At 42.7% G+C, this 25211-nt stretch overlaps 1 protein-coding gene and 1 long non-coding RNA gene across 3 annotated transcripts in view; both read left to right on the top strand.

Annotated features, from left to right (window-relative positions):
* The window catches only part of LOC149870617 (uncharacterized), a 28801-nt gene extending 26835 nt beyond the window's left edge, over positions 1 to 1966 (top strand). The window contains exon 3 of the long non-coding RNA XR_016440794.1: positions 723 to 1966. This is a non-coding gene — a long non-coding RNA (uncharacterized LOC149870617). The remainder of the gene's footprint in view (positions 1 to 722) is intronic.
* A 1067-nt stretch (positions 1967 to 3033) lies between these two features.
* TRPC3 (transient receptor potential cation channel subfamily C member 3) overlaps positions 3034 to 25211 on the top strand; it is a 77504-nt gene continuing 55326 nt past the window's right edge. For both annotated transcript variants that reach the window (XM_090036586.1, XM_090036585.1), the window contains exons 1-2: positions 3034 to 3368; positions 16140 to 16911. In XM_090036586.1, the coding sequence (XP_089892712.1) occupies positions 3124 to 3368; positions 16140 to 16911 (1017 nt within the window). In that variant the 5' untranslated portion in view covers positions 3034 to 3123. The remainder of the gene's footprint in view (positions 3369 to 16139; positions 16912 to 25211) is intronic.

Raw genomic sequence — 25211 nt, 5'->3', positions numbered from 1 at the left:
TATTCTTGTCATGTCACAGATAAATGATGTTTTTACTTGACTCTCAAAACTCCAGTTGTTAGCAGTTTCCCTGAGTTATAGCCAATATATAAAGAACGACAATACACTTTTCAGCTGGCTTGATTAGCTAGGTGAGAGTATATTATGTATCACTTGGGATATATGATTTCAGGTCATCAGAACCTTTTTTCCAAGGTATACAGGTAACATTCAATTTAATCAGTAATCTGTTTCTCAATCACACAAATTAGAAACTGTATCTATTGAAATGTTAATACATTTCCAAATATTATGGCAATATCTGCTTATGGTACATATCTTCATTCTAAGCTCTTAACTCTTCATGTCACACAGCTACATGCAAAAATCATTTGTATTGTTCTTGTGGAAATTGTAGAGGCAATAGTAGAGGTGATTCATAGATTCACAGATGCTAGGGTCAGAAGGGACCTCAACAGATCATCAAGTCTGACCCCACCTGCCTAGGCAGGAAAGAGTGCTGGGGTCAGATAAGATCTGCTATCCCATCCTAGATAGCATCTGATGGAAACTTGGAGGCATATACACTAACAAAGAATCAGGTTTTTTTTAAAGTAAATATAAGCATTTTAAGAATAATGACTATATTATTCCTGTAAAAAAGAATGACATTTGAAACCCTTACTCTATTCACATCTTTGAGAAGCACTTTCTAAACCTTTATATCTTCTTCTTGTTTGCAGGTGCAGTTCTATAGCTGAGGTATAAGGTTTGGACCTGTAGTCCACTGACTAGAATGTGAATCTTTCCTGGATAAGGAATGCAAAAGGAGATGCTGAGCTGGTAAAGTCAGTGGGTATCTTCATGGATGCTGAGTTCTGAGCCAACAGATTGCACTGGTTGACTGGACTCTGATAAAGTATATATCAATTGGCTTTAATGTTTTTATGTTTTCTATGAATAATGCTATGTGGTTCTAAACTACTGCAGTTATCTTATCAATATTCTATGAATGTGTTATGTATATACCCAAGATTGAGCCAAATTCTGCTCTACAATAAATGTAATCTCACTGAAGCCAACAGCAAACATAAACAATTTAAATAGCTAAAAAAAATAATTAAACTGACAAAGAAAAAATGGATTAATTTGACAAAGTGCTAGCAGTACTAGATTAACTTTATTTTAGCTGGTTCTGCCTACACATTCTATAAATCACATTTTATGTATTAAAAAGAAGCAAATCACAATATCTACCCCTACTGAAAACAAAGCATGCAATAGGGGCTGATGAGGAATCTTGCATGCTCTGAAGTTGGAAGTGACTGGTGTAGCCCAATCGTAATAATTTTGTCTAAGGGGGGAATAATGTTTTGAACTAGAAACTGCTGTCACTGAAATAAATAGTAAAATTCTCATTAATTTCAGTGGCAGTGGATCTGAACTTTTGGGCTTTCTCATTTCTCATATTGTTTGCTACAGTAGGCCTTGAAGAACTTAAAAGCAAGAAAAAATATACTGTCTGCAGCATGGAAAAATGGAGATAGGGTAGGGAATGGGTAGATGGTAATGAACATAAATAGATGACTGTACAGGCTGTACAGACTGTACAGGAAAACTTTTAGGAAGTTGCAACAGTGCCAACCTTCATGGGGTTGCTTGATTGTACAGAAATAATCTGGCCTATATGATAACTTCATAAGAGCAAAAGGAAGTGTAACGTTGTATTCTCCTTATAAATGGTCTTCATACAAGAGGCTCTATACAAATAAACATAATTAGCATCCATTACACTTACGAGGCATTTAACATCCTCACGATGTTTCTAGTTCTATCCCTGTCATTTTTAGTGTGTTTAAAATAATGTGGTAAGCCAGACTGTAATTGTATTCTCATCAGTGAAAACATCCATCTCTCTTTATTTTAACATGTATTGAAACAAATTTTCCACAGCAGGAGGAGGGAAAAAAAGAAAATAAAATATAGCTCAGGCATCAGTGCACAAGATTTTTGTTTTGTCACTGGATTGCTTTGAAACTTATTGCCAACATTCTTGTGGGAATTACAGTAGCATCACAGCAGCCTAGAAAATTTGGGTTGAAAGGGACCTCAGGAGGTCATCTAATCCAATCCCCTGCAAAAGCAGGACCATCCCCAACTCCATCATTGCTTGGGGGTCACACAGAACCTCATGGATACAGACATGTAATATTTACCCTGGCCATTTAGGCTGGGCATTGACTGATAGAAGGTTTTAAATTCTCGGTGTCAATGGGCTTAAAAAATTATGTGTGTGTGTGTGTTGGTGGGGGGTGTCAAGTACATGAAGGCTGCTTAGGGTGGAGAGACAAGGTTCTGTGGGTAAATCCGGTACCATTTTATTACACCAACTCAAATAGTTGGAAAAATTCTTCTTAGCAAGCTTTCAGGGACAAACACCCTTCGTCAGGCTGAGAAAACATCTGCAGACCCTCATGCTTAGGATGGGGATCCTGCATTGCTTAGGACGCAGATGCTCAGGATGGGGGGAGGGGGGGCACTGAGAGCCCTACAGCCTAGTGGCTTGTCCTTCCTCCAGCAAGAATTTGTGCTCCTGGATTCCCTGCGGGGATGAAGGCGGCTCTCATCTCCTCCTCTCCGAGCAGCCAGGAACAGAAGCAGAGTCCTGGAGGAGCAGGGCGGGCAGGGACCCCAGAGGGCATCCCCCAGCAGGTGCAGGACCAGCCCTCTCCCAAACCATCCCATACACACCCGCCGTCTCCTGGAGGAGCAGGGCTGGCAGGGACCCCAGAGGGCACTTGGGGGCGGGGGCGTGAGGCAGGACCACGCTGTCCACGGCGCCCCACGCAGCCCCTCATCTCGAGTCTCGGCAAGTTGGGCAGCGGACGGAGAGGGCGGGGCGCGGCGTCCCCTCCTCTGCCCGCTGCTCCCCGCGGGGCCGCCGCCGGCGGGAGGAGAGGAGAGGAGAGGAGAGGAGCGGGGCAGAGCTGCTGCAGCTGCCCGGACTCCCCCCTCCTCCTTCTCCTGCGGCTCTCTCCTTCTGCCGAGCCGGGGAGGAGCAGGAGGGGAGGGGAGGGCTGCCCGCCGCACACAGCCGCCTGGCAGGGGCAGCGCCGGCAGCGCCCGGCTCAGCGCAGCCTCGCCATGTCCGGCAAGGGCAGGCGGGGCAAGGAGCAGGGGCGAGTGACCTTCCCCCAGGAGGGGGACGAGGAGGGCGCCGAGGAAGAGGAGCAGCAGCAGCAGCAGCAGCAGCGCCGCCGCCGGGGCTGGAGAGGCGTCAATGGGGGGCTGGAGCCGGCGCAGCTGCCGCAGCCGCAGCTGCCGCGGGCGGTGAAAACCCAGCGGGAGCCCTACGGCTGCTACCCGCCGTCGCCGCTGCCCTGCACCGGGTAAGCAGCGCCGGGCAAGGGGTGCTGCCCCCGGCGCCCTCTCGCGCCCGGGCCGCCGCCCGCTCCCGCGCCGGCCCTGGAGGGCTGGGGGCCCGCGCAGCTTTGCCCTCTGGTGGTGGTGGTGGTGGTGGTGGTGGTGGGTTGGGGGGGGACTTCCAGAGGCCGTGCAGATCCTCCCCCGCCACCCAAGCCAGGGCCAGGGGACGCTCTGCGAAACTTCGTGCTTGAGGAAAGCTCTGGGAAACTTGATCGCGGCTCTTCCGAGAGGCCGGCTTGCTACTCCCCACCAGGGCTTCATGCCTCGCCTCTGAACCGACCTGAGACGGGCTGGCAGGGACCTCCAGGGGGGCTCTTCAGTCTGCCAGGATCAGGCCTCTCCCAGCTGTCCCCTGCAGACCACACTTCCATTTCATAGTTTCATTAGGGGCTGGAAAGGACCTCTCCAGATCAAAACAGCCCCGCCCCTGCGCTTGGGAGTCACTCGCCCACCCTGCATGGCGATGATTGTGTTGTTTATCAAAAAGGCAGGCAACTCCTGGCCGGCTGAGAGGGTGGGTGGGTGAGTGGGGATAACTCCTTGCTGGAGGGTTGGACAAAGCTGTCCCCCCTGCCCGTTCCTTCCAGCCTTTTTGTGTGGTAAAAATCTCTCTTAGCTATTGGTGGTCCCAAGACCATAGAGGGTACAGTAACAAATCTAGGAGACCCTGGGCAGAGGAACATCCATGTTGTGAGGCACATTTTGTGAGTTTATGGGATGCTGTGTTTGGTCTTTGGGAGGTCCCAGTGGCAGTGTGGTTTTTAAAAGCACATTCACAAATGGAAAGGTTGTCAGGAACTGCTAGGAATAAACCAGGGATGCTCAACCTCTGGCTTGAGGGCCAGATGCAGCCTGCAGAGCCTTGGTATGTGGTCTGCAGGGCTCTCCATGGGTTGGGAAATGTAGCGGCAGGGGAGCAGTGACAATTAATACTGTCACCCCTCCCTGCTGCCGAATTCCCAAGTTCTGTGCAAGCAGGTTGGAACCACACCACACTCCTTCCCTGACAGGCTGTGCCTGCTTCTCCCTGTGGGTCTGTCTGGGTCATGCCCCTTCCCTTGCTCAGCTGGTTTGGGCTGGGCCATACTCCATCCGCCTGTAGATGCCCCTTTCCCCCATGCAGCTGAATTGGGGCTGGGCTGCACCCCTCTCTCCACGGCTGGATGGGGCCAGCCCACAGACAGACCTGGCACTGCCCATCTGGCTCACTGGACAAAAAAGACTGAGCACCATTGAAATAAACAGAAATTTAGTACACAACTGAAGTACATTTATTTTTGTTTTGTGGAGAAGCTAACTTTCTTGGCTCTGATTTACAGAATTACTAGAATGCATGCACATGAGAGCGAATATGTTCTCTTTCAGGGAGGCCAGGGACCAAGGCGAGATTGGCTTACTTATAGTTGTGCACGCTTCCCAAGAATTATTTGGTCATTTGATAATATGTTGCAGTTTAGCCTAACATTTTGATATTTTGTTTTCTGAGGGTCACTCAAGTATTTAATAGTTTCAGGACAGAATTGGATTCTCAGTTACAATTTTTCATTCCTATGAGACAAACACTTTATTCTGAGTTATAACATACTATAACAGAACATGTTCTGCATTTATAGAAGAATGCTTAATTAAGATTGCATTAGAAAAGACTCTAAAATACAACAATAATTAGAGTAGCACTTAGAAGGTGATCATCACAATTATCTGTGGATTCTACTACAGGAGTTTTATTCTGTTTCAGTGGCTGAGGTACCAAGAGACCTAAATGTCTGGACTTTTAGGATAATAATAATATCATCACTAAGCCACTGATATACTCCCTTCCCTAAGGAATGAGTGTTATGTCAACCTGGGCTGATGCTTGAGTGTAGGTTATTCAGCCATAAGCTTTTTTACCTATGGTGAGCCCCATCTGTTGAAGTCACTTATCAGAACACAGCTCTTGCACTCCTGTCCTAGAAATCTCTTGTCATAGCAGCAGTTGCAAGTTACTGTCCGCTGGGCTGATGAAGTGTTCCATTAATCAACTTAACACAGCATCCTGAAGTGACAGAGCAATAGGGGACCACGGGACAAAGAACTGTTAACTCTGTGCCCAACTTGGACATCTGCTTCTAACCTAACATTTCATAGTCAGAGAGTCAACTCCTGGTACATCAGCCAAACATTTCCTCTGGACTATTATTGTATGTTTAATTTTTTAAAAACTAAAACATATAGTGAACATTTTACATATATTCACATGAATAAGAAATGGAAATAAAGTATGAATACTACTATTATTATTACTAATAATAATTTAGATATTGGTATGATAGACAGTGTACCTGTACAGGACAGGCCAAGGGTGGGAGTGGAAGCAGGCCAAAAGGGGTAAGTTACTTGCCAAAGGTTATACATCAAGTCAGCACTTGAATCAATATTAGAACCCAGTTCTCTTGGCCCCGAAATTAATACCCTATCCAAGTTCTGTATTGACAAAGGCTTAGATTGCAACATTTATATATGTATGGTCACAGTTCTATTCATTATAGACTTGTAAACAAGACAGGAAATGAATGAGGCAAGTCTGTGTAAAATGTCAGAAACAAGGAAGAAAACATTAGTAGAATGAACCCTGATCATTAAGTAATTTAAGGGTGACAAACTGATCAGCTGCTGATCAGACATTTTTCCCCTTCAAGGTATCATTGGCACAGTCTGAATGTTTGTTTGGACACACTTGACTAGCCAGACAGAAGTCACACCTTATCTTAGAGATAACCATTTAACTCACCCTGCTTTAGCTTCTGCCTGACTTCAGACTAACACAACTAACTGCCTCTGACTTTTCTAAACTGTTTCCTAGACTTTTTCTAGGTCACTGGAAAAGTAATTTTCCTAAGATATGCACTAAAATCTCATATTTTATTTATGACCTTGATTTCAAAAGATATTAATAATCTCCATATTGAAAGCAAAAATATTATGAGATATGGCTTTTCAGAGAAATCTTAAGGGGTTAGGCACCCTTTCTCATTCATATTAAATGGGAATTGAGAACCCAATTTCTTTAGGCTCCTTTGAATATCGCAGCCCTGATCTTTGGGTGGACTGAAAGCCTGGAGTCTAAATTGCAGGGGTGACTGCAAGGAGGGCTTAAAGTTCTCCTTTCTGCTTCTTCTTTACCCTGGCCCTTTTCTAAGTAGGTTCCTTTCCCTTTGCTGTGTTTGAACAGATCTGGCCTTCAGATCAGATCTAGATTTCTTAATTTCTTGTTCCTGTAAATTATGGCTTGTGTTTCCCTTTGAAGGTCTTTGTTCTGAAATGGACAATGACAACAGGTAAAAGACTTAAAGATGTGTGTGGAGGGGACTGCGATGCTGCTATAAGTTAATATCTTGTCCCCGGAGATGTCACTGTGTCCTGTCCTTGCTGCTATGGTGTGACTGTGGCCTTCAAAACCCTGATCCAGCACTTCTATGAGCAACTTTCCTGGCCACTTTAGATAAAAGCATTACTTCTGAACAAGGTACTACTGTGGGTTGGGGGATACATCTCTCAGCTGTTCTGGATTATGCCCCATGTTTCAGGTGAATGACCAGTGATTAGTTTGTTTCAGGTGAATGACCAGTGATTAGTTTACAGATGAGAGAAAGAAGCTCTCATGCTATGCTTTTTGCCTTTAGGGAAAGTATGCTGAGCTGAAGGGCTGTGAGTTAAAGTTCACCTCTTCTATTGACAGGTATTTATAGGTGTATGGACTTGAAATGCTGTTGGAAGTAAATGAAGTATCACTTACTCCATTTTAAAAGTAGGTTAACTGAGAGGATGCGCAAGGTTACTTTGGTAGAACTAGAACAGAACATTGGTCTCTTGTAAAGCAGACTCAACCTCCTCCATGCTATTTTTTACGACAAGTGGAATAGATTGATTTTACTGCCTGTAGCAACTAGACCACATCCCTTTCTCAGCAGCAGGAATAGAATTATGTTTCCCAGCATTCTGCTGCTGTCTAGCAACTGTATCAACCACTGCATAGGTGCCACTTCTCCCTTTACTGACTAATTGAGAGGGGACACCAATTATTTCTTTAGGTCATACATAGAAATCTGTGCTGGGAATCTAAGGGCCAGATCTAAGGGCCAGAATTTTGCCCTTCCAGCTGACAGGGAGTCCCTATGGCTGAACATAAATTTCTGTTCCTTCGTTTTTCATTTTTCTTAATGGTGTATTATCCTCAGTGGTTGACACAGTAAAAAATCAAACTGAAAAGCAAGTTAAAACACTAAAATCTGCCAGCGATGACCAAACGATCAATAAAACACACGTCCCACAATTTTGTCATTTTTCATGCATTTTGATTTATTTCTGTCACAGCTGGGCAAGTCTGAAGGTGAAAAGGTACAGCTGAAGTGCTGAAGGGGTGGACACCTGTCACTGAAACATTCTATTGTGAAAGTAGAGGAATCAACTGATTAATCTCTTCAGCCCTGTGTTATGCTTGTTACTACTAAATAAAATGAAATTTCTAGCTTAGTGCATAGCAGTAGCACTATACCCATGTAAAGAGAAAATTCAACTTCAGTAGCAGACTTGATCATTCAGGTGTGAGGTAGCAGACTCTTAATGCCATGGTAAATGTTAGGCATGCAGATAGATCACAAGGCAGAAAAGACCTTGAGAGTGTTTGCCTAGAAAAAGGGGATTTATTTAGCGTGTTTTATTTTTACATGTTTCAAAGATGATGAATTTTGTAAAAAAATGGTTATAAAGTAGGATATTTTTATTCGTTTATTTTATGACATTGATTGGTATATAGTGAATCAGGCAGATTACACAAAAATAATCATCATTGCTTCTGAATTTTCTAGTGTATCTCATTAGGATTAGTGTCTTGAAAAAGTATGCTTTTCTCTCTGTTTTCTTACACCATGGCTGTAAGACATGACACAAAGGAAAGGTGGAGATGTCCTGTCCCCAGTTTGCATTATTTCAGGAAAACATCACCATGGATTATGTCATGAAATTGGAGATTCATACTCTCCGTAAATAATATTTCAATCACAACCTGACTCTTAGAAGCTAATAAGTGTTTTGGTGAGGTAGGTGTTATAAAAATTGGAGACTGGGGCTTGCTTGAGTAATATTATTTATGCTTAGGTTAACTCTTAATAATTTAAGGTCTGCTTCTGCATTTCTTATTCTTTTAAGCTGTCATGTTATTAAGGAGTTTGTCTGTCTAAAGAGTACAGGACTGGACCTGTGCTAGCAACCAACTACTTAAAGTAATATGAAAAAATAAATTCTTCTTAGCCAGTTATTTCAAGCAACAGAAATACATTACTTTTATTTTGCACAAAAGCAGTTATTGTCTCTTGCCGTTATCCAAAAACCTGTGTATTAGAAACTCTGAGTCAAATTTTGCACTAAGTTTAACTTATGCAGCCTTATTGAAATTCCTCCTGTCTGTCAATGAAGTTTATACATTGCTTAAGCCATGGACCTAAATGGCTTTGCACTTAGAGACAAGTCTAGATTTCCAACTGTAGTGCATTTCAAATGCAGCAAAATCAATATTTTACTGCTAATCAGGGTGGGTTTGGGAGTCCAGGCACCTCTGTATAGAGCAGAGCCACAGAGGTTTGGAGAGTGAGGAAGAGGGGTGAGGCTCCATATATACAATGATGCCCTTTTCTCGACATGGGGCTGGTGTGTAATGGTACTGTAAAATGCTACTGTTCTTTAACACGAGGAGCTGGAGAAAGGTTCAGCAGCTGTCTTGAATCTCTGGATGGGGGTCAGGTTCTATCCTGTCTACTCTTTCTGCCTCTGAATCTGCATATTGAACAATGTGGTTACTAAAGCACTGTGCTAGGACTAGTCCTTACTAGCAGTACACCCCTGTTCATGACTTCCTTCACGTAATGATAGGATATTTTTTACATAGACCATATTAGGACTGTATTGCCAACCCTTGCAATTTTTATTATTTTTTACAATATTTCATGTTTTTTACAGCTCCTGGACTCACGTGATAGCATAGATTGAGAATCCTATGTAGTTTTAACTTAAATGGTTGTAGAGAAGCTTGAAAATGTGAATTTTAAAGGCTTAAAAAGAAGGTGCATTAAAGAAGAATGAAAATTAAAATCTCATGTTTAACCTAGTCTCATGTTTTTCTGGAGATCTGATTCCAGTATATGAAAAATGTGTGTTGACAATACCTAATGGGATATAAGTATAATGCTATCAAAAATGCAAAACTAAAACATTAACATTTCAAAATTTATATTACAAAATTTTAGTTAAAAAATCCTTGGAATTCCCTTAAAAATGTGGTAGTTTAAATATAAAAGTGGAAGAAAAGAAAATGGAATAGGAGACACACTATGTATGTATATCTGTACCTTATTCTGACAAAATATCCACTGTCTTTAAGAAGTTCTTTGAAACTGATGCAAGATTTGTCTGGATCTGGCCATTTAGCAATGTATTCAGGTAATATTGCACCAAGCAAAAATTCTTGCTCTTGATTTTTCAGAAATCCCGAGAATATTCTAGTCAAAAAAATACAGTTTTCATCTTGATTTTTAAAAGACATCTCAGTCGCATCAAATATATCCATTTATTACAAGATTTATTACTGAGTATCTTTCTTATTGACAAAATGTATTTCCATAGTGTGCCTTTTGGAGGAAGCATCTCCTACATAAACAAAACGAGTCTTCTCATGCAGACAGTGAGTTTTGAAAGAATGATCTATAGAATGGAAACCAAAAGTGCCGCATTTAACAGTGTATTGAAAACTGTACTGAATGTATGCGATGCTGCGGCTAGTAAAGCGACCAAAACGCTGGCTTGCATCCATAGATGCTTCTCGAGCGAATCCCGGGACGTCATTCTCCCCTTGTACTCGGCCTTGGTGAGGCCGCAGCTGGAGTACTGCGTCCAGTTTTGGGCTCCACAATTCAAAAAGGATGTGGAGAAGCTTGAGAGAGTCCAGAGGAGAGCCACGCGCATGATCAGAGGTCAGGAAAACAGATCTTACGATGACAGGCTGAGAGCCATGGGACTCTTTAGCCTGGAAAAGCGTAGGCTCAGGGGTGATCTGATGGCCACCTATAAGTTTATCAGGGGTGACCACCAGGATCTGGGGGAACGTTTGTTCACCAGAGCGCCCCAAGGGATGACGAGGTCAAACGGTCACAAACTCCTGCAAGACCGTTTCAGGCTGGACATAAGGAAGAATTTCTTTACTGTCCGAGCCCCCAAGGTCTGGAACAGTCTGCCAGCGAAGGTGGTTCAAGCAGCTACATTGAACACCTTCAAGAGTAAATTGGATGCTTATCTTGCTGGGATCCTATGACCCCAGCTGACTTCCTGCCCTTTGGGCAGGGGGCTGGACTCGATGATCTCCCGAGGTCCCTTCCAGCCCTAATGTCTATGAATGTGTTTTTATGAGTTTTTGTAAAAAATACATGGGTTGCAGGGTAAATTGTTAGAAACTCTTCGGAACAAAGATTCAAAATAAGCTAATTAATCTCTATGTTATTTGTCATTTAAAGGTACTGACAAAGTATTTTTTTATATACATGTATAGAATATATATCTGTATATATGTGATATACATAATGGAATCATGTTTATCATTATATACACACACATACATACACACACAATGATAGACATATTATAGTCATTTGTATAAAAATATAGCCTGTGTAACATCATGTTCTGGGAGGGAAGAAAGGAAGGGTGGAAACATAATCCCTTAACAATTAAGATCTTGTTTAAGTAGTAAATACGGAACAGCCATTTTCCAATTTTTTGTGATTTCAGTGTAATAGGGTGATAATTTACTGCAACTGTTCACCACATATTCTCCAGAATCAAAACTCTTGTACTTGAAATGCCTTCACATGTGAAGTATGCCTGAGCTATAGGTTATAAATCAGTTCTGATCTTAACATCCATAGTCACAAATCCTCTCTGTAAGGCAGCCTTTTTTAATAGACATAAGCAAAGAGATTCAGGAATGAATAAGAATGGTTCTGTCATGTTTGGCATTGCAATTGTGACACATTTTACAAAAGGTAAATATGAGTTTTAGCAAAGCGTACTGTGCAATGCCACACAAGTTACTGTGGTAGTCCAAAAATACTAATCACGCTTGAAAATTTATATAAGATCAAATTATTTTGTCCCAAGAGCAGCCTGCCCTTGGTAATGAATACTGTAAACTCATCATTTGCATTGCAATGGAACAGCAAATTTGTGTTAACTAAAATGTACATGGGGTAGACTAGCTTTTATTATGCTTATAGCTTTGATGAAGTTATAAAGATTTTATGTTTTGCTAAATATAATGCAGCGAAGGCAGCTGGTACACCAGCCTGAATTTCTACATCATGAATGGAATTATTTTTGTAGAACTAAGTCATTAGATCTGAATGAACTGCTGCTGCTTGAGGGAACTCCCATTAATATCAAAAGGAGTTCTTTGCACATTGGCAGTACAGTTGAACCAATACGTATATATGTATAAACTGTGTTGAAAAGAATGTTATTAAGGTTGTGAAGTCAAGCACAATTAAGGTTGCCATTAGAAACCTATTATGACCCTGTGTACATATTTATTATGATAGTTTTTAAGTATATGATCATATTCAGTTTTTTCCACACTAATCCTTACTAGTCAGAGCACAAAATATGCAGTGCTCACTTCAGTAGGAGCTGCCTAGTCTATATTTTGTTTTCTCCTTAGTGTTCAGTATGCAACTCTGTGCCTTTTTTACTGCACAGTATTTAAACCTTACTTGGAAGACAGAAATATCCATTTCTTCATTACCTTTTTTAGGATGGTGATGACAGTCAGTGGTTTCAAAGTGCTTCATGGGCATTAAGGTTCTTACTGTAGTAACATCAATGTGAAATGAGGAGGTGTTATTTTCTTCTTTTTACAGAGAGTGTAAAGAGGCACAGTGATCAGTGTCCACTAGCTTTGAGTGTCCAGTATGAGATGCCTAAGATCTGATTTTCTCAGAGTACTTTGGATTGCATAGCACTTTGTACATTCAGAGTGTAACTGCCATTGACTTTAGTTACAACTGGTAGTGGTGATTCTTTTTTGCAAATTAGACCGCCTGGTCTCAACCCAGATGCCCAGAAAATAAGGAACTTGTTTGAGGGACCAGCTGTGAGAGCCTGTTTAAATGATTGGTCCAGCATCACACAGGAATTCTGTGGCAGAAGCTGGGCTTGTTCTCCAGGGCCTTAACCAAGGAAAAACCATCCTTTTTCTTTTTGTGACCCCTTCCCTTTATTCACTGTACTTCCCTTATTCTCTCCTTCCAACTGCTGCAACAAGTGAGGCAGCTATCCTACAGACACCAGTCCCTTTCACTACATATCTTTGACTCATCCCAGAGCACGTACATGGTATGCACTGAATAAGACAGGGGTCCTAGGAAAAAATGGTTGTGCTTATGTAATTAAAGAAACTATACACATAAGGGAAACAAATTAATTTGTTACCTTTCTTATCTTTTGAGTATTTGACTTTGTACCTTCATATAATCTTAATGTAAAATGTTGGGGTATAATGTTCTAGCTGTTTTTTTAAAACTGAAAAACCCCCCCAGAAATTCCAACCTGTGGCAACATATGGATACCCACATGAGTCATCATCAGGTCGAGTCTATGCATTACCACACAGACCTCTGGGACTTGAGCTCACAGAGAAACTGGGAGCAATAGCTGGCTGTCATCCTATATGGGCCTAGATCATAGAGGGGTGGGATGTGCTGCCACAGTGTCACTGATGTATTTGCTGGCTGTAAAGGAAGGGTGAGACTTAGGAACTTTGCATTCCGATCTGGGCTCTGGAGCGCGTGTGTTCTACTGGGCACACATTATTATTCTGTCCTCTTCTTCTCCTGAGTAGTGCTTTCTGTCCTATCTCTTTAACTTGCCCCAGTATCGGTCCCAGTTCTGTCTCATTTCTGACTCCTCATCCCAGTCCATTTTCCTCACCTAGGCAATCCTGCTGTCTACTCCTCAGGCTCCTAATCCCAGTCTCAGACCCCTTACTCAGCCAGTCTGCATTCTTCCTTCCTAGCCTGTCATCTCCCTTGTCTTTCTTTTGTACCTGGGCCTCTAGTGATTCACCATGCTCAGGCTTCTTAACCTCACTGGCTCACAGTCCCAATCTCCCTTCCTCATCCAGTCTCTGTATACTTGACACCTCCCTGTCTCACTTTCTTTGTTTAGCAGTCTCTGTTTTCCCATCACACCTCAAATGAATATGAGATCTGTTTCCTCTCTCCTTTCATCTTGATCTTTACCCTACATGCTCTGTCTCAACTTCCTGCACAGAAAATCTCGCATTCTTTCCTGGCTCCCAGTCACAGTTTCCTGGCTCACTCTTTTCCTATCCTACTCTCTATCGCTGCAAGCTTCGAATACCAGTTTACTGCCCTGCACCTGCTTGTCCATATTTGTTTTCCCCACTTCACTTTTTAAGACTGCCCTCTGCTTACTCAAATCAGGCAACTTATTTGTGCTCTCTGGGAGGGATGGGTAGGGAAGGGGTCACTGAGAGCAGAAGAAAGAGCGTTTCCCTTGCTCTCAGTTCAGAGGCCCAGAACCAGATTGAGCACAGTTGGCAGGAGCCCAGAGCTGCAGTGGTGCCCAGGAGACCAGGCTGGTGTATGACTAGTGCCAGTGCAATGTTTTGGGAATGTACCTGCTATAATCTAAGAAGTTTCCACCAGAGGTGTAACTAGTGAGTTTTGTACCCTGAGCAGAGCTGTGTGGCGGGGTGTTGTGTCAAGCAACTGAGAGCAAGGTGGGATGGCATGGTGTTGTGAAAGGGGACAAGCACAGGAGAGTTTTATTTGACAGTGGCTGCTGCTGCTCTCAGGCCTGGCTTCCTGCATACTGCCTCCCTGGAGTCAGGCCTGGGGTTGGTACTGTGCACTCTGCCTCACTGCAGCTAGCAGTGTACCTCCTCCAAACTGGCACCCTCCCTTGCCCTTCCCTGCTTATGCTATTGGTCTCCACTGATTGAATATGAATTGAGGATTTTTTAACACTTGTCAGGGGAAATGAAATACCATGACCACCAAGGTGATTTTCTTGAATATGGCAGGAGGTAATCCTTAGTTAGCCCACTTCCACTTACAGTGGAAAGACCTCAGCTACATGCCAACTTTATGGAAAATTGGAGACTCCTTCCTAGCTTGCTTCTGCGGCCATATGACTAAGGGCAAGTGAAACTCGGGAGCAGTCAATCCCCAAGCCTCCGGGCTTGTGCCTGCACGTAGGATACCCACCAAAGGATCTGGAGCCCAGGCAGGAGTGAAGGATGCTTGCCAGTGGTGTGCCAGTGGCATGCCAATGGGGGAGGTGGGAGTGGGCCATGCCCCTGCGTGCTGGTTGGGCTCGGTCCCTTGCAGCACTTCTGGTTTCGCCACTGGTGTTTCCGGGCTCAGCAGTCAGCTGCTGTGGGACCCCCCTCTCCCCAACTCGGCAATCAGCCATGGATGGAGAGGTATGCCATTTCTGGTTGCAGGGCCACATATAGTTCTTGAATGACTTGCGGATTTGGAATTGATTTGTCTGATTTTAAACACTTGGAACTTGACTAAATCTTGGTGAATTTTCATGAGGAACATCCATGATAAAAAGGCCCCCCAAAGCCAAATTTCAGGTCCCTATTTCAAAACAAAGGGGCACTAGAACATTTCCAAGAAAAGATTGCCAGAATTTAACACATCAAAAGATATTTCCCCTTAGGTTCATTCTCAGAAGTGTTTTTTCTATTTTGGCTGAAATTAAAAAAAAAGGGTGGGGGGAAATCAGACAGCATGTAAAATTTCAGACCAATGGTTAAATGTCAGCAAAATCTTAAGTAACTAGGCACAGGGACTTATACTGGAAAGTGTTAGTCGACCTTAATAATAACAGCCACCATAATGATAAAAACATGGTTTGTTATTAAATATTTTTTCTATTAGTAAATCATATCAACTGTCACTCAGTAAAATGTTATTGCAGGTGTTTCTGTGACCAGTCACCACAATACCACAAAGCAAATCCAGAGTCCTTGCTTGTTTTCTTGACTCAGTCTTTACCTAACCATACTCAGATTGAAGTTAGAAAATATTGAGTAAAATCTTCCAGATTTGGCCACACATGTATAGCATTTCATGCTAAAAGATGTGTAATCAGTCTTTTCCATGTAAAGTGGTCAGGAAGTAGGAAGGTTCTTCTCATCCTCATTTAAACCATTTTGCATTTTGCAAGGTACAAGATGATTTGTTTGAGTTTTGCTTTCTAAACCATCAGGTTTAGGCCACTGTTGTGGGTAGGATAAAGAACTTGATTATCAGAGGTCTGATTTAGTATGGCAAATTCTATTTTCCTTGTATACATACTGGAGTATGCTTTAACAATATTTCTGAAAGGAGGTGGTGTTGCACATAAAACAAAATACCATAGTCATGGATGAGAAATGGGTCTCTAGAAAAGGAGCCAGTGAATACTTTTCATCTGTGTGCTAGTCTGGTAGTTTGTAACCCCTCCTGCACCAGCCAGCCTTCTCTGTGACCACAACAGAGAGAGATATAGGCAGACAGATGGGCAAATGACACAAGACAGAGGAGATAGGTCATGAGTCCTGGTACCTGCAGGGGAAGAACATGCCCACAAAAGGACTGCTATTCTGCAAATAATGTATCTTTTGTTCCCACTAGATATGTTGAAGGAAGTCCATCTCTGAGGCGTATGACAATGATGAGAGAGAAGGGAAGGCGGCAAGCTATTAGAGGCCCAGCTTTCATGTTCAACAACAGGGGCACAAGCCTCACTGCTGAAGAAGAGCGTTTTTTGGATGCAGCAGAGTATGGGAACATTCCTGTAGTGCGCAAAATGTTGGAGGAGTCAAAAACACTGAATGTCAACTGTGTTGACTACATGGGCCAAAATGCCTTGCAGCTTGCTGTGGGGAATGAGCATTTGGAAGTGACAGAACTTCTATTAAAAAAAGAGAACTTGGCACGAATTGGAGATGCCTTGCTGCTTGCAATCAGCAAGGGGTATATCAGGATAGTAGAAGCAATTTTGAATCATCCTGGTTTTGCAGCAAATAAGCGACTGACTCTAAGCCCCTGTGAGCAGGAGCTCCAGGATGATGATTTTTATTCCTATGATGAAGACGGCACCCGCTTTTCTCCTGATATCACCCCAATCATTTTAGCTGCTCACTGCCAGAAATACGAGGTTGTACACATGTTGTTACTGAAAGGAGCAAGGATAGAGAGACCTCATGACTATTTCTGCAAATGCAATGACTGCACTGAAAAGCAAAAGCATGATTCTTTTAGTCACTCCAGGTCAAGGATAAATGCCTATAAAGGGCTGGCTAGTCCTGCCTACCTGTCCCTCTCCAGTGAAGATCCAGTTCTCACCGCTCTAGAACTCAGCAATGAGCTTGCTAAATTGGCCAACATTGAAAAAGAATTCAAGGTAAATATTTTTTTTGCTTCTGTGTTTATTTTATTTTTGACTTATAATTTCTTCAGATACTTGAGTTTTTTCCCTGTATTTTACTTTTCCAGTTACAGATGCTTAAGTTATATTGTTTCTCTTGTTCTTGGTTTTGAATGCTCAGTGAATAAGTCACTAAAAGGCAGATTTACTTGAAATAAAAGTGTGTGTACCTAAAATGTATTGAGAGCAATATAAAAGTACCAATGTGAACACTACTAACCTTGTAATGAATGGGAAACAATTGCGTTCACTTTAGCAGATAATTATTGTTTTTACTGAAGTTCACTTGGGGTAATACAATCTGAGCATCAAGCAGAAAAATTACACTTTTATTTGACTTTCTACAATAATGACTTGATTTTAATTTTTCACTTTGAATGAAGTTGTCTACAAATTATAAAGACTACACTGGGGGTTTTTTTTCATTTACCTTTTAGGATTTTACTTTTCTATTCAGTGGCAGCTGTAAAAATCTGTAAGATGCATTCCCTTTTATTCTTTTTTTGGCTATATCTATTTTAATATCAATATATACTAATTGTTTTTTATAGTCCAACTTCTCCATTAGGTAATTCATGATTAGACCATGGCAAGGATTACCATTGCTTATGTTTCTTGTGTGAAGTTCCGCTTAGTATCTTGGAAGGTACACCAACAAAAGAGCAACTGTACAGCATGCTGTATATAAGAGAAGCCTGAATCAAGGAATAACAGATTTTACACAGCAAGCAGTTCTGCAAATGGCATCGGATCTAGTTGTAGCAAAAATTTTAATGGGGGTCCTGAGGGTCAGTATTGCATACTGCTTGTTTAATTAACATCTTCATAAATGATCTGAAGAAGGCAAAAGACTCATTAATCATGCAGACAGCAGCATGGTACAATGCATTCAAAATAGTGGAGGACTAAGAAGAAATACAACTAGATTTATTAAGGGCAGAAAACAGGATGGAATGACTAAAATGCTTAATATGGTAGGGTGCTGGGTATAAACTTACTTATACTCCTAGACAAGAATGCTTCTAGCGCTACCAGTCAAAGGAAAGTTTTAATATTGAGAGGGATCTGAATGTGATTAAATGAGAACTTGGATTTGTGTTGCACTAGTGGTCTGTACCCTCAAAAGAGTGTCCTGCCAGAGCAGAGATACAGATTGTGGGTCTCATTCTTTGTTTATACAGAATTCACATCAACTCTTTGGCCCTGACTTCCATTCACAACTGTAACTCTCACTAAGATACATCTCTGTCATAAGGCCTGCAGGATGAAGCCCTATAAATCTCTACCCAGCTTATGTATCCTACAGTTCTTTCCACCACTACCCATCTCTCATCTTCATAATTTGCTGAAGAAATCTGACCTTAGAGAAATGATATACCAGGTACTGTATTTTTCACATACAACAGATTCCTTTTCTCCCAAATCCCTCCCACCATCACTACCAAAATTGGATCATATATATCAAGTGAAAAAATTGGTTTTCTGCCTGGGATAGAAGAACCCTACTTTGATTCCTCTTCCACAGTTCAGCACCTATTGCATTACTATTTAGGCAGCTGAGGGAATCAGTTAACTTAATGGCTCATTGTTTTTGATTCAGAGGTACTGACTATTGTCTCTCCTTTTTAACAGTTGTGATGCTCCACTAATCAAGCTAACTATTCTTTGGGCAATTTTGCTGAATGCTAGCTGCTCCTGATCTCTCTTCTGTCTCAGAACCTTGGAAACTCTTTAGCTCTTTTCAAAGTCATAGATCCATCCATGGAGACTATGAGGGGCGAAGGGCCAGACCCCTACCCATTGCTCTCCCTGCCTGCCTTTCCTATCCCTTGCTTCCTGTCCTGTCCCTATGCCTGCTTCCCTGCTCTCTGTCCCCACTGTTACTTTCCCCCTGCTCCCTGCTATATGTCCATCTGCCCCCTGCTTCCCCATTTCTGTGCCTACCCCCTTGCCACCTGTCCCCCTACAGTCTTCAGCAGCAGCTAAGATTTCATCTTTAGTTAATTAGGAAAGGGAGGGTGAGTCAGCTGAAGATTAGGATATTTCCCTCCTCTATGAAGCCATAACTCTGGAAAAATCACAAGGTGGGCAAGTCTACACAAGAGGCTTAATGGCATATTACCATAGTTTACTGTGAAGTAAGCACATGGGTCTACACATGCAGATCCTTACTTCACAGTAAATCTCCCTGATCCTGAGGAAATTTGCTATCCGTGAATGCAAGTAGTAACAATGCAATCTGCAAATGCAAGTAGCAGATTTACTTGGCATTAGTAACAGTGCCGTAGAGCTCGTGTAGATTCCTGGCCAAGAGCCAAACTTGTAGCCATCTACCAGGGTGTGGAAGATAGCTCCCTGCCCCTGGGACCTGCCTGCTGCTGGGATGTACAGGACTCCAGGGTGGACTATGTCCTCCTGCTTCCAGATCGCAATCACACAGTGGGGGCTGGGAGATCTTTATTTCCCAGCCTCCACTCTGCCATTGTGCTTGGGGATCAGGGGGCTAGGAGAGTCTTATCTCCCAGCCTGAGCCCCATGGTTGCAGGGCTTGGGCTGGGGGACCTTTATGTCCCAGAAGCTCCCCAGCCTATTCCTCCCACAGTTCCATGCTCAAGGAGCATTAATTAATTAAAGAGCTCAGCTTTTCAGTGATTCTTAATGTGCATTAGCCTATTGTAATGCTAAATTAATGCTTGTCCCTTTCCCTTCCACCACCTGCCCCTACCATATGCCCCCGCCGACTCCCCCATGCCTGTGCCTACACCCCTGTCATCTTTTCCTCCTGCCACTTGCCTCCCCTTTGTGCCTGACCTCTACCACTTGCCTTCCTTCCTCTTGCCCTACCCTGGGCCTGTGCCTCCTCCCCTGCTGCCTGTCCCCCTATGCTCTTCTCCCCATTACTGCTTATCTTCTGCAGCGGCTCTGCCTCTGGCTCAGGGGCACTCAGGGGTGATAGCCCCAGCCCAGCTGGGCCAGGAAGAAGTAAAGCAGCAGCTCTGGGCCTGGCCATGGTAGGGCCAGAGCCAGAGCTGTAGGTAAGCAGTGGTGGGAACAAGTGGTTGTGGAGGGGGAAGGTAGCAGAGAGACAGGCTTTGCAGTTTCCCTTGTGCTCCCCTAAGCTGCACACCGTGGGTTTCCCCTGCTTGCCCCCCCCCCCAATGTTCTGTTTCCCCCTTGCACCCTCACCAACGCATCATCTTCCCCATGTTCCTGTCACCTTGTGCCCCCTCCACTGCTACACAAGTGCCCCAAGCCCGGGGTCATAGCTGGAGCTGAGTCTCCCCTTGCTCTGGGCCGGTACTTGAATCTAAGACGAAGCTTTTTTCTTTTCCCATGTTCATTGTGGGGAAAAGACCTTGACTTGGATTTGAGTTAATACAGTAACTATTTTTTTGTCTCACCATCCCAACTTCTGCCTGTTCTGTAGCCCAGCAAATCTTTCTGCACCTCCCAACCCCAAATCTGCCTCTACATTAGCTGTGCAGATCTACTTCTACCAACCACATATCCTAATAATCAATTCTGCCTCATAAATACATACAAGCCCATTACCTGTTGCACCTTTAGCAGCTGTAAGGATTACTCATACCTTCCATAGCTTGAAGCAGCTACAGTTTACCCCACTGGGGTGAAGGGGGAAAGGGCAGCTCCAGGCGTTCTCCCTACTCTTCCTTTCCAGGTGGAATGTTGTACAAATGGAGAAGGGATGAGCAGACTGAGCCCTCAGGAGGGAAAGGGAAGGGAGAGATTAGACGCACCTGAGGAGCTGGTGTGCTGGCTACCTCTTTTCCATCACATAAATCCTTTCTTGGGTCCTTAGAGGAAGAGAGAGAGCACTGTCTGCTTCCTACAGCATCTTTATCCATCTTTTCATCTCTGGGAGGTGGTGGAGGGGGGAGGACTGTATCATCACAAGTGGGGGCCAGAATTGCATTATTTGAAATTGTGGTAGTTGGCGACTATATTCCATCAGGTGTGACAGGCCTGCACAACCCACACACCTGGGTGTAACATAAGATGCCATATGGATTGCCCTCCAGGTAAGAGTTGGGACTGAGAGAGACCTGTTAGCAGCTATTTTCTGTATCTCACATAAATCCATTCTGGGCGTTTGCCCATGCTTACATGATGTAAGCTTAAATTCTGACTTTGATTAAATTGAGCTGCCTTTTCTACAAGTGTGTTGTCTCAATTTCCCGTGTCAATAAGCTGAGGCTAACTAACGGTGAATAGCAGACTCACTACATTATCTCCCTGTGGGGATGCCTGCTAGCCTGGTACTCCCACCTTCTGGGATGCAGGATATTCTGTAAGTCTGTAGGGATCCCTCCTATCATTTTGACCTAGGGATAATCTAGGGATTTCAGTCTTTGGTTTCAAACAAAAACAATCCTTAAAACAGCACAAATCATAATTCTTTTCTCCTCGCATCCCTAGAAAACACCAAGGTTCATTTAAAGGGATGTATTTGGTAGCCATGTTGGTCTGAGACAAAAAAAAAATGCAAAACTCTAGAACTCTCAGTTCAGAGATAATACCTTTTTTTAGACCAACTAAGAAATTGCAAAAAAAACCCTTTTTATTGACAATTTCTTAGTTGGTCTAACAAAAGGTATCATCTCTGAACCAAGAGTCCTAGAGTTCTGCATTGCAGGTTCATTTAAAGGGACTTTCAACATATTGAGAATGAGTAATGAATTATCTATGGTAAACTGCAGTTCATATTGTTTCCTGTTCACGATCTCTGTAATTCACTTCCTGGATATGCATAAAAGAGGCATGATAAGGCACTTTGTCTATGGTTTCCCCCAGGGTGGGACTTTAAGTTGAGGCTATTTAAAAAATGTTTGGGGTCTAAACTTCCAAAAAAATATATGCTAAATTGAACATGCATGCTTGAGCTAGTATAATCACAGATTTGCCTGTATAATCACAGATTTGTACAAGAAAATAACTGATGGCCATGTGCCTATCAGCCTTTGCACAAAGACAGTGGAATGAAGGGTGTGCAGTTAGTACACTCACTGTTGAAAACTGACTTTTCATTGGCATTAAAAAATTTTTACTCCCAGTGAACTTCCTTACTTCTCAAATGTATGGTGTAAGAATTCAGAAAAAAAATTGAAAGCTAGAAGAAGCCAAGGAAGTCAAAAATAAAAATGAGTAAAAAAGCAAGAAATACTGAAGGCGTCTGGGGATATCTCACTTTTCTGTTTCTTCCCATCACATGCTTCTGTATTTCCAGGTCCTCCTCCTAGGGTTCCCTCCTTCTAAGGTTCTACTCTTCTACTAATTTTAGTGTGTCCTCTTCATCTCTCTTGGTATGGTTTTCCCTTATCCTTGTCCCTTTTGCGTGATTTCTTTTCCATTCTCTGCTGCCATCTGTGCTCTTCCTTTCTCCTCCTTTCTTCCCTTTCAGATTCCCCTATTCAAGTTTATCTTCCCACAGCTTTTCCCATTCTCTTCCCTTCTATGAGGTCCTTTTCTCCATTCCCTCTATTTCAGGGGTGGGCAAAGGATGGCCCATGGACCAGATCTGGCCCACCAAGGTATTCTGTCTGGCCTGAGGCAGGTCCCTCAGCTGTGGCTGGTCCAGGTGTGGGGATATCCTGGGCCATGGTACTTGTGGCCAGTCCCACCATCCTTGGGTGCACAGTGGCTTCCTGGCAGTCCCTGCAGCGGTGGCTTGCTCTGCCTGCCTGCTGTTGCCAATCCTCCCTGCACTCACCATTAGGGGCACTGGACAGAGTGGGTGGCTGAACAATTGGTGTTCCCAAGGAGATCGGCCTGAGCCACACCCTGCCTACAGGGGTCCCAGGCCAGTCTTCATGGAGACCTTGCTCACCTGCTCTGTCTGGTGCCCCACGCAGTGGGTGCAAGGCAGATGGGCCCAGGGATGGATGGATAGACAAAATTGTGCCCCTCCCCTCCCCACACTGGGCTGGGCCAGCTCCCCACACCTGGCCCCTGACAGCTCACCAACACTCCTTAAGTGGCCCTCCAACCCAATCCCTGGCAGCTCCTTCTCCAATCCTAGTGCAGTATGATTGCTTTCAGATGAAGCTACTAATGGCTGCCTCTGCCTCTCTAAAGTAGCAGGGGAAGCAGCGAAGTAGGGTGACATACCTCAGAGCCTCAGCAGGAACACAAAGCCCTAGGTTGCCTATATACATGCATCGAGACTGTTCTGATGAACTGTAATCACAGCACATCAGAACAGACTCATTTAATCGAGTCTGCTGGAGTGTAGTAATTACCGCGCTCCAGCAGACTCCAGTATCACATGTATCAGTGTTCCCATGCTGAAAAATGGTGGTACCTTGGTGACATTTAAAAAAATGTTTTAAAGCTTGGTGACCTTTAGTTAAAGCACCCTCAGCAACATTTTTCAGCATGGGGACACTGATTTTCTCCTGTCCTAGAAATATAGCAGCAAGGACTTCAGTGGCATATTGGAAGTTAGAGAAGTGACCACAAAAAGTAGCTGTGCTGAGAAAGTTCTGAATATGGCTGAGGAATAATATTCACAGAATATGAATTTTGCTCCAGTACTGGTTTGCAACAAAATTGTCATTATAAAAAAGCTTTTTTAAGAAAGGTACCTAGTCAAAAAAAGATTTTTTTAAAGTACAGCAGAGCAAATAAATCCTCCTGTTGCTGGAAAAAATCAAACATGAAGAAGATTGTTTTTATTACATGAAGAACTATGTTAGTGAGTATTTTTATGTAATGATGTGGCACTGAAGCCTACTGAAAACACAGTACTAGAACTGTCTCTTGACCTATAGTATAACATCATTCATTAACCTGGTCAGAGAATTGTGTTTTCCCACCCTTGTTAACAGCGAAAACATTTGTTAGAATGAAACATGGCTGATCATTGTGTACCTATTTTTCTGTGTCCCACAGGCCCTAGCACTTCTCTTAGGACACATCACCTAATTTATATATCAGACTTTCCCTCAGACCTTTTAAAAATTATATCATGGAAGCCTTTTTAGTAATCAAAACAGGTTATTCAAGTTACCTTTGTACAATGATGGATAAGCAGTTAATATAAGCTGACAAGAGGATAATATTACTAAAAAGGCAAGCGCTATATTGTGGTTTAAATATAATGGCCTTGGGTTAAATGTACTTGTGGCATAAGATGCTCAAATCCCATCAACTTCAGTGGATTTGCACTTGCTTACTTGGAGGGCTGAATTTGATTCACCATATCAAGGATCAGCAAGACCGACGTCTCGCTTTTTACAGGAGAAATTCCTGCACTGGGTTGTAGGGGTTGTAGGGGAAAGCTCTCCCTGAAAGCAGTGGCAGATGTGAACATGCATCTAAGGGGAGAATCTGTCATGGTTCCAAGTAAAATTTACATGGTGTTATCTCAGCTGAACTAACAAAGAGGATTCAAATTTGAGATATATACAGGATCAGCTTTTAGAAGGGTATAGCACAGTTCCATATGCATTAATATATTCCTGATTTGTACACACCATTCTATAAATACACATGAATACACAAGCTGGGTATTTACACGCCTAGACTAAATTGACATTATAATTTTTAAAAAACGCATTTTGCTTGGGCAACTGCATCAATTGTGTATGTGAATTAGTGTAATGCAATTTTTTGTAGCCCTGGGATTTTGGCCCTTTTGCAAATCCAGCTCAGATATTTATGTGCAGAAGATACACTTTTTACATGAATAAATGTTATTCATGAATTAATTTAGAAATTTTTTTAAAATAGTGGAAGAAATCTGTGTTATAGTTTGGAACCAGTGCTTAATTCTTTGCACATGCTTTAGTGGGATTTTTTTTTGTAGTGTAAAGCTGCTGGATTAAAAGCAAGGAGTACTGATCATGTAAACAACCTAAGAGTTGAAAAATTAAGTGTGCAAAAATTGAAAGAACTTGTAACTCCACAACAATCACAACTCAAACTGTTACCTAGGAAAAGCCTAATTCTCAGTTTGATTGAGGTGCCACTTGGTAATGTAAAGAGACCATAAAGCACAGTTAAACCTAACATGGCAACTGTAAAGCCCTTTCACAGGTTCAAAGAGAGACAATATCATTTTATTGTAAATAAGGTCTTATTGTAAATAATATCACCTTACTGCAAATATTTAAATCGGGACTGTAGTGGTTTTACTGCAAAAGTGGTCGAACTGATACTGAAATATGTATATATATATAGCTAGCTAGATCATATCTTAAGTGGAAGAAAACTGAATGCAACTTGCCTGACTTTTCTACTTTTAATTATTCAAAAAT

Source organism: Crocodylus siamensis, chromosome 2 (genome assembly GCF_052110815.1).
Source record: "Crocodylus siamensis isolate JL-2025a chromosome 2, ASM5211081v1, whole genome shotgun sequence".
In the NCBI taxonomy this organism is placed as follows: Eukaryota; Metazoa; Chordata; order Crocodylia; family Crocodylidae; genus Crocodylus; species Crocodylus siamensis.
Note: the sequence above shows the minus strand (reverse complement) of the source record. Positions and strands in the feature narration are given on the sequence as shown.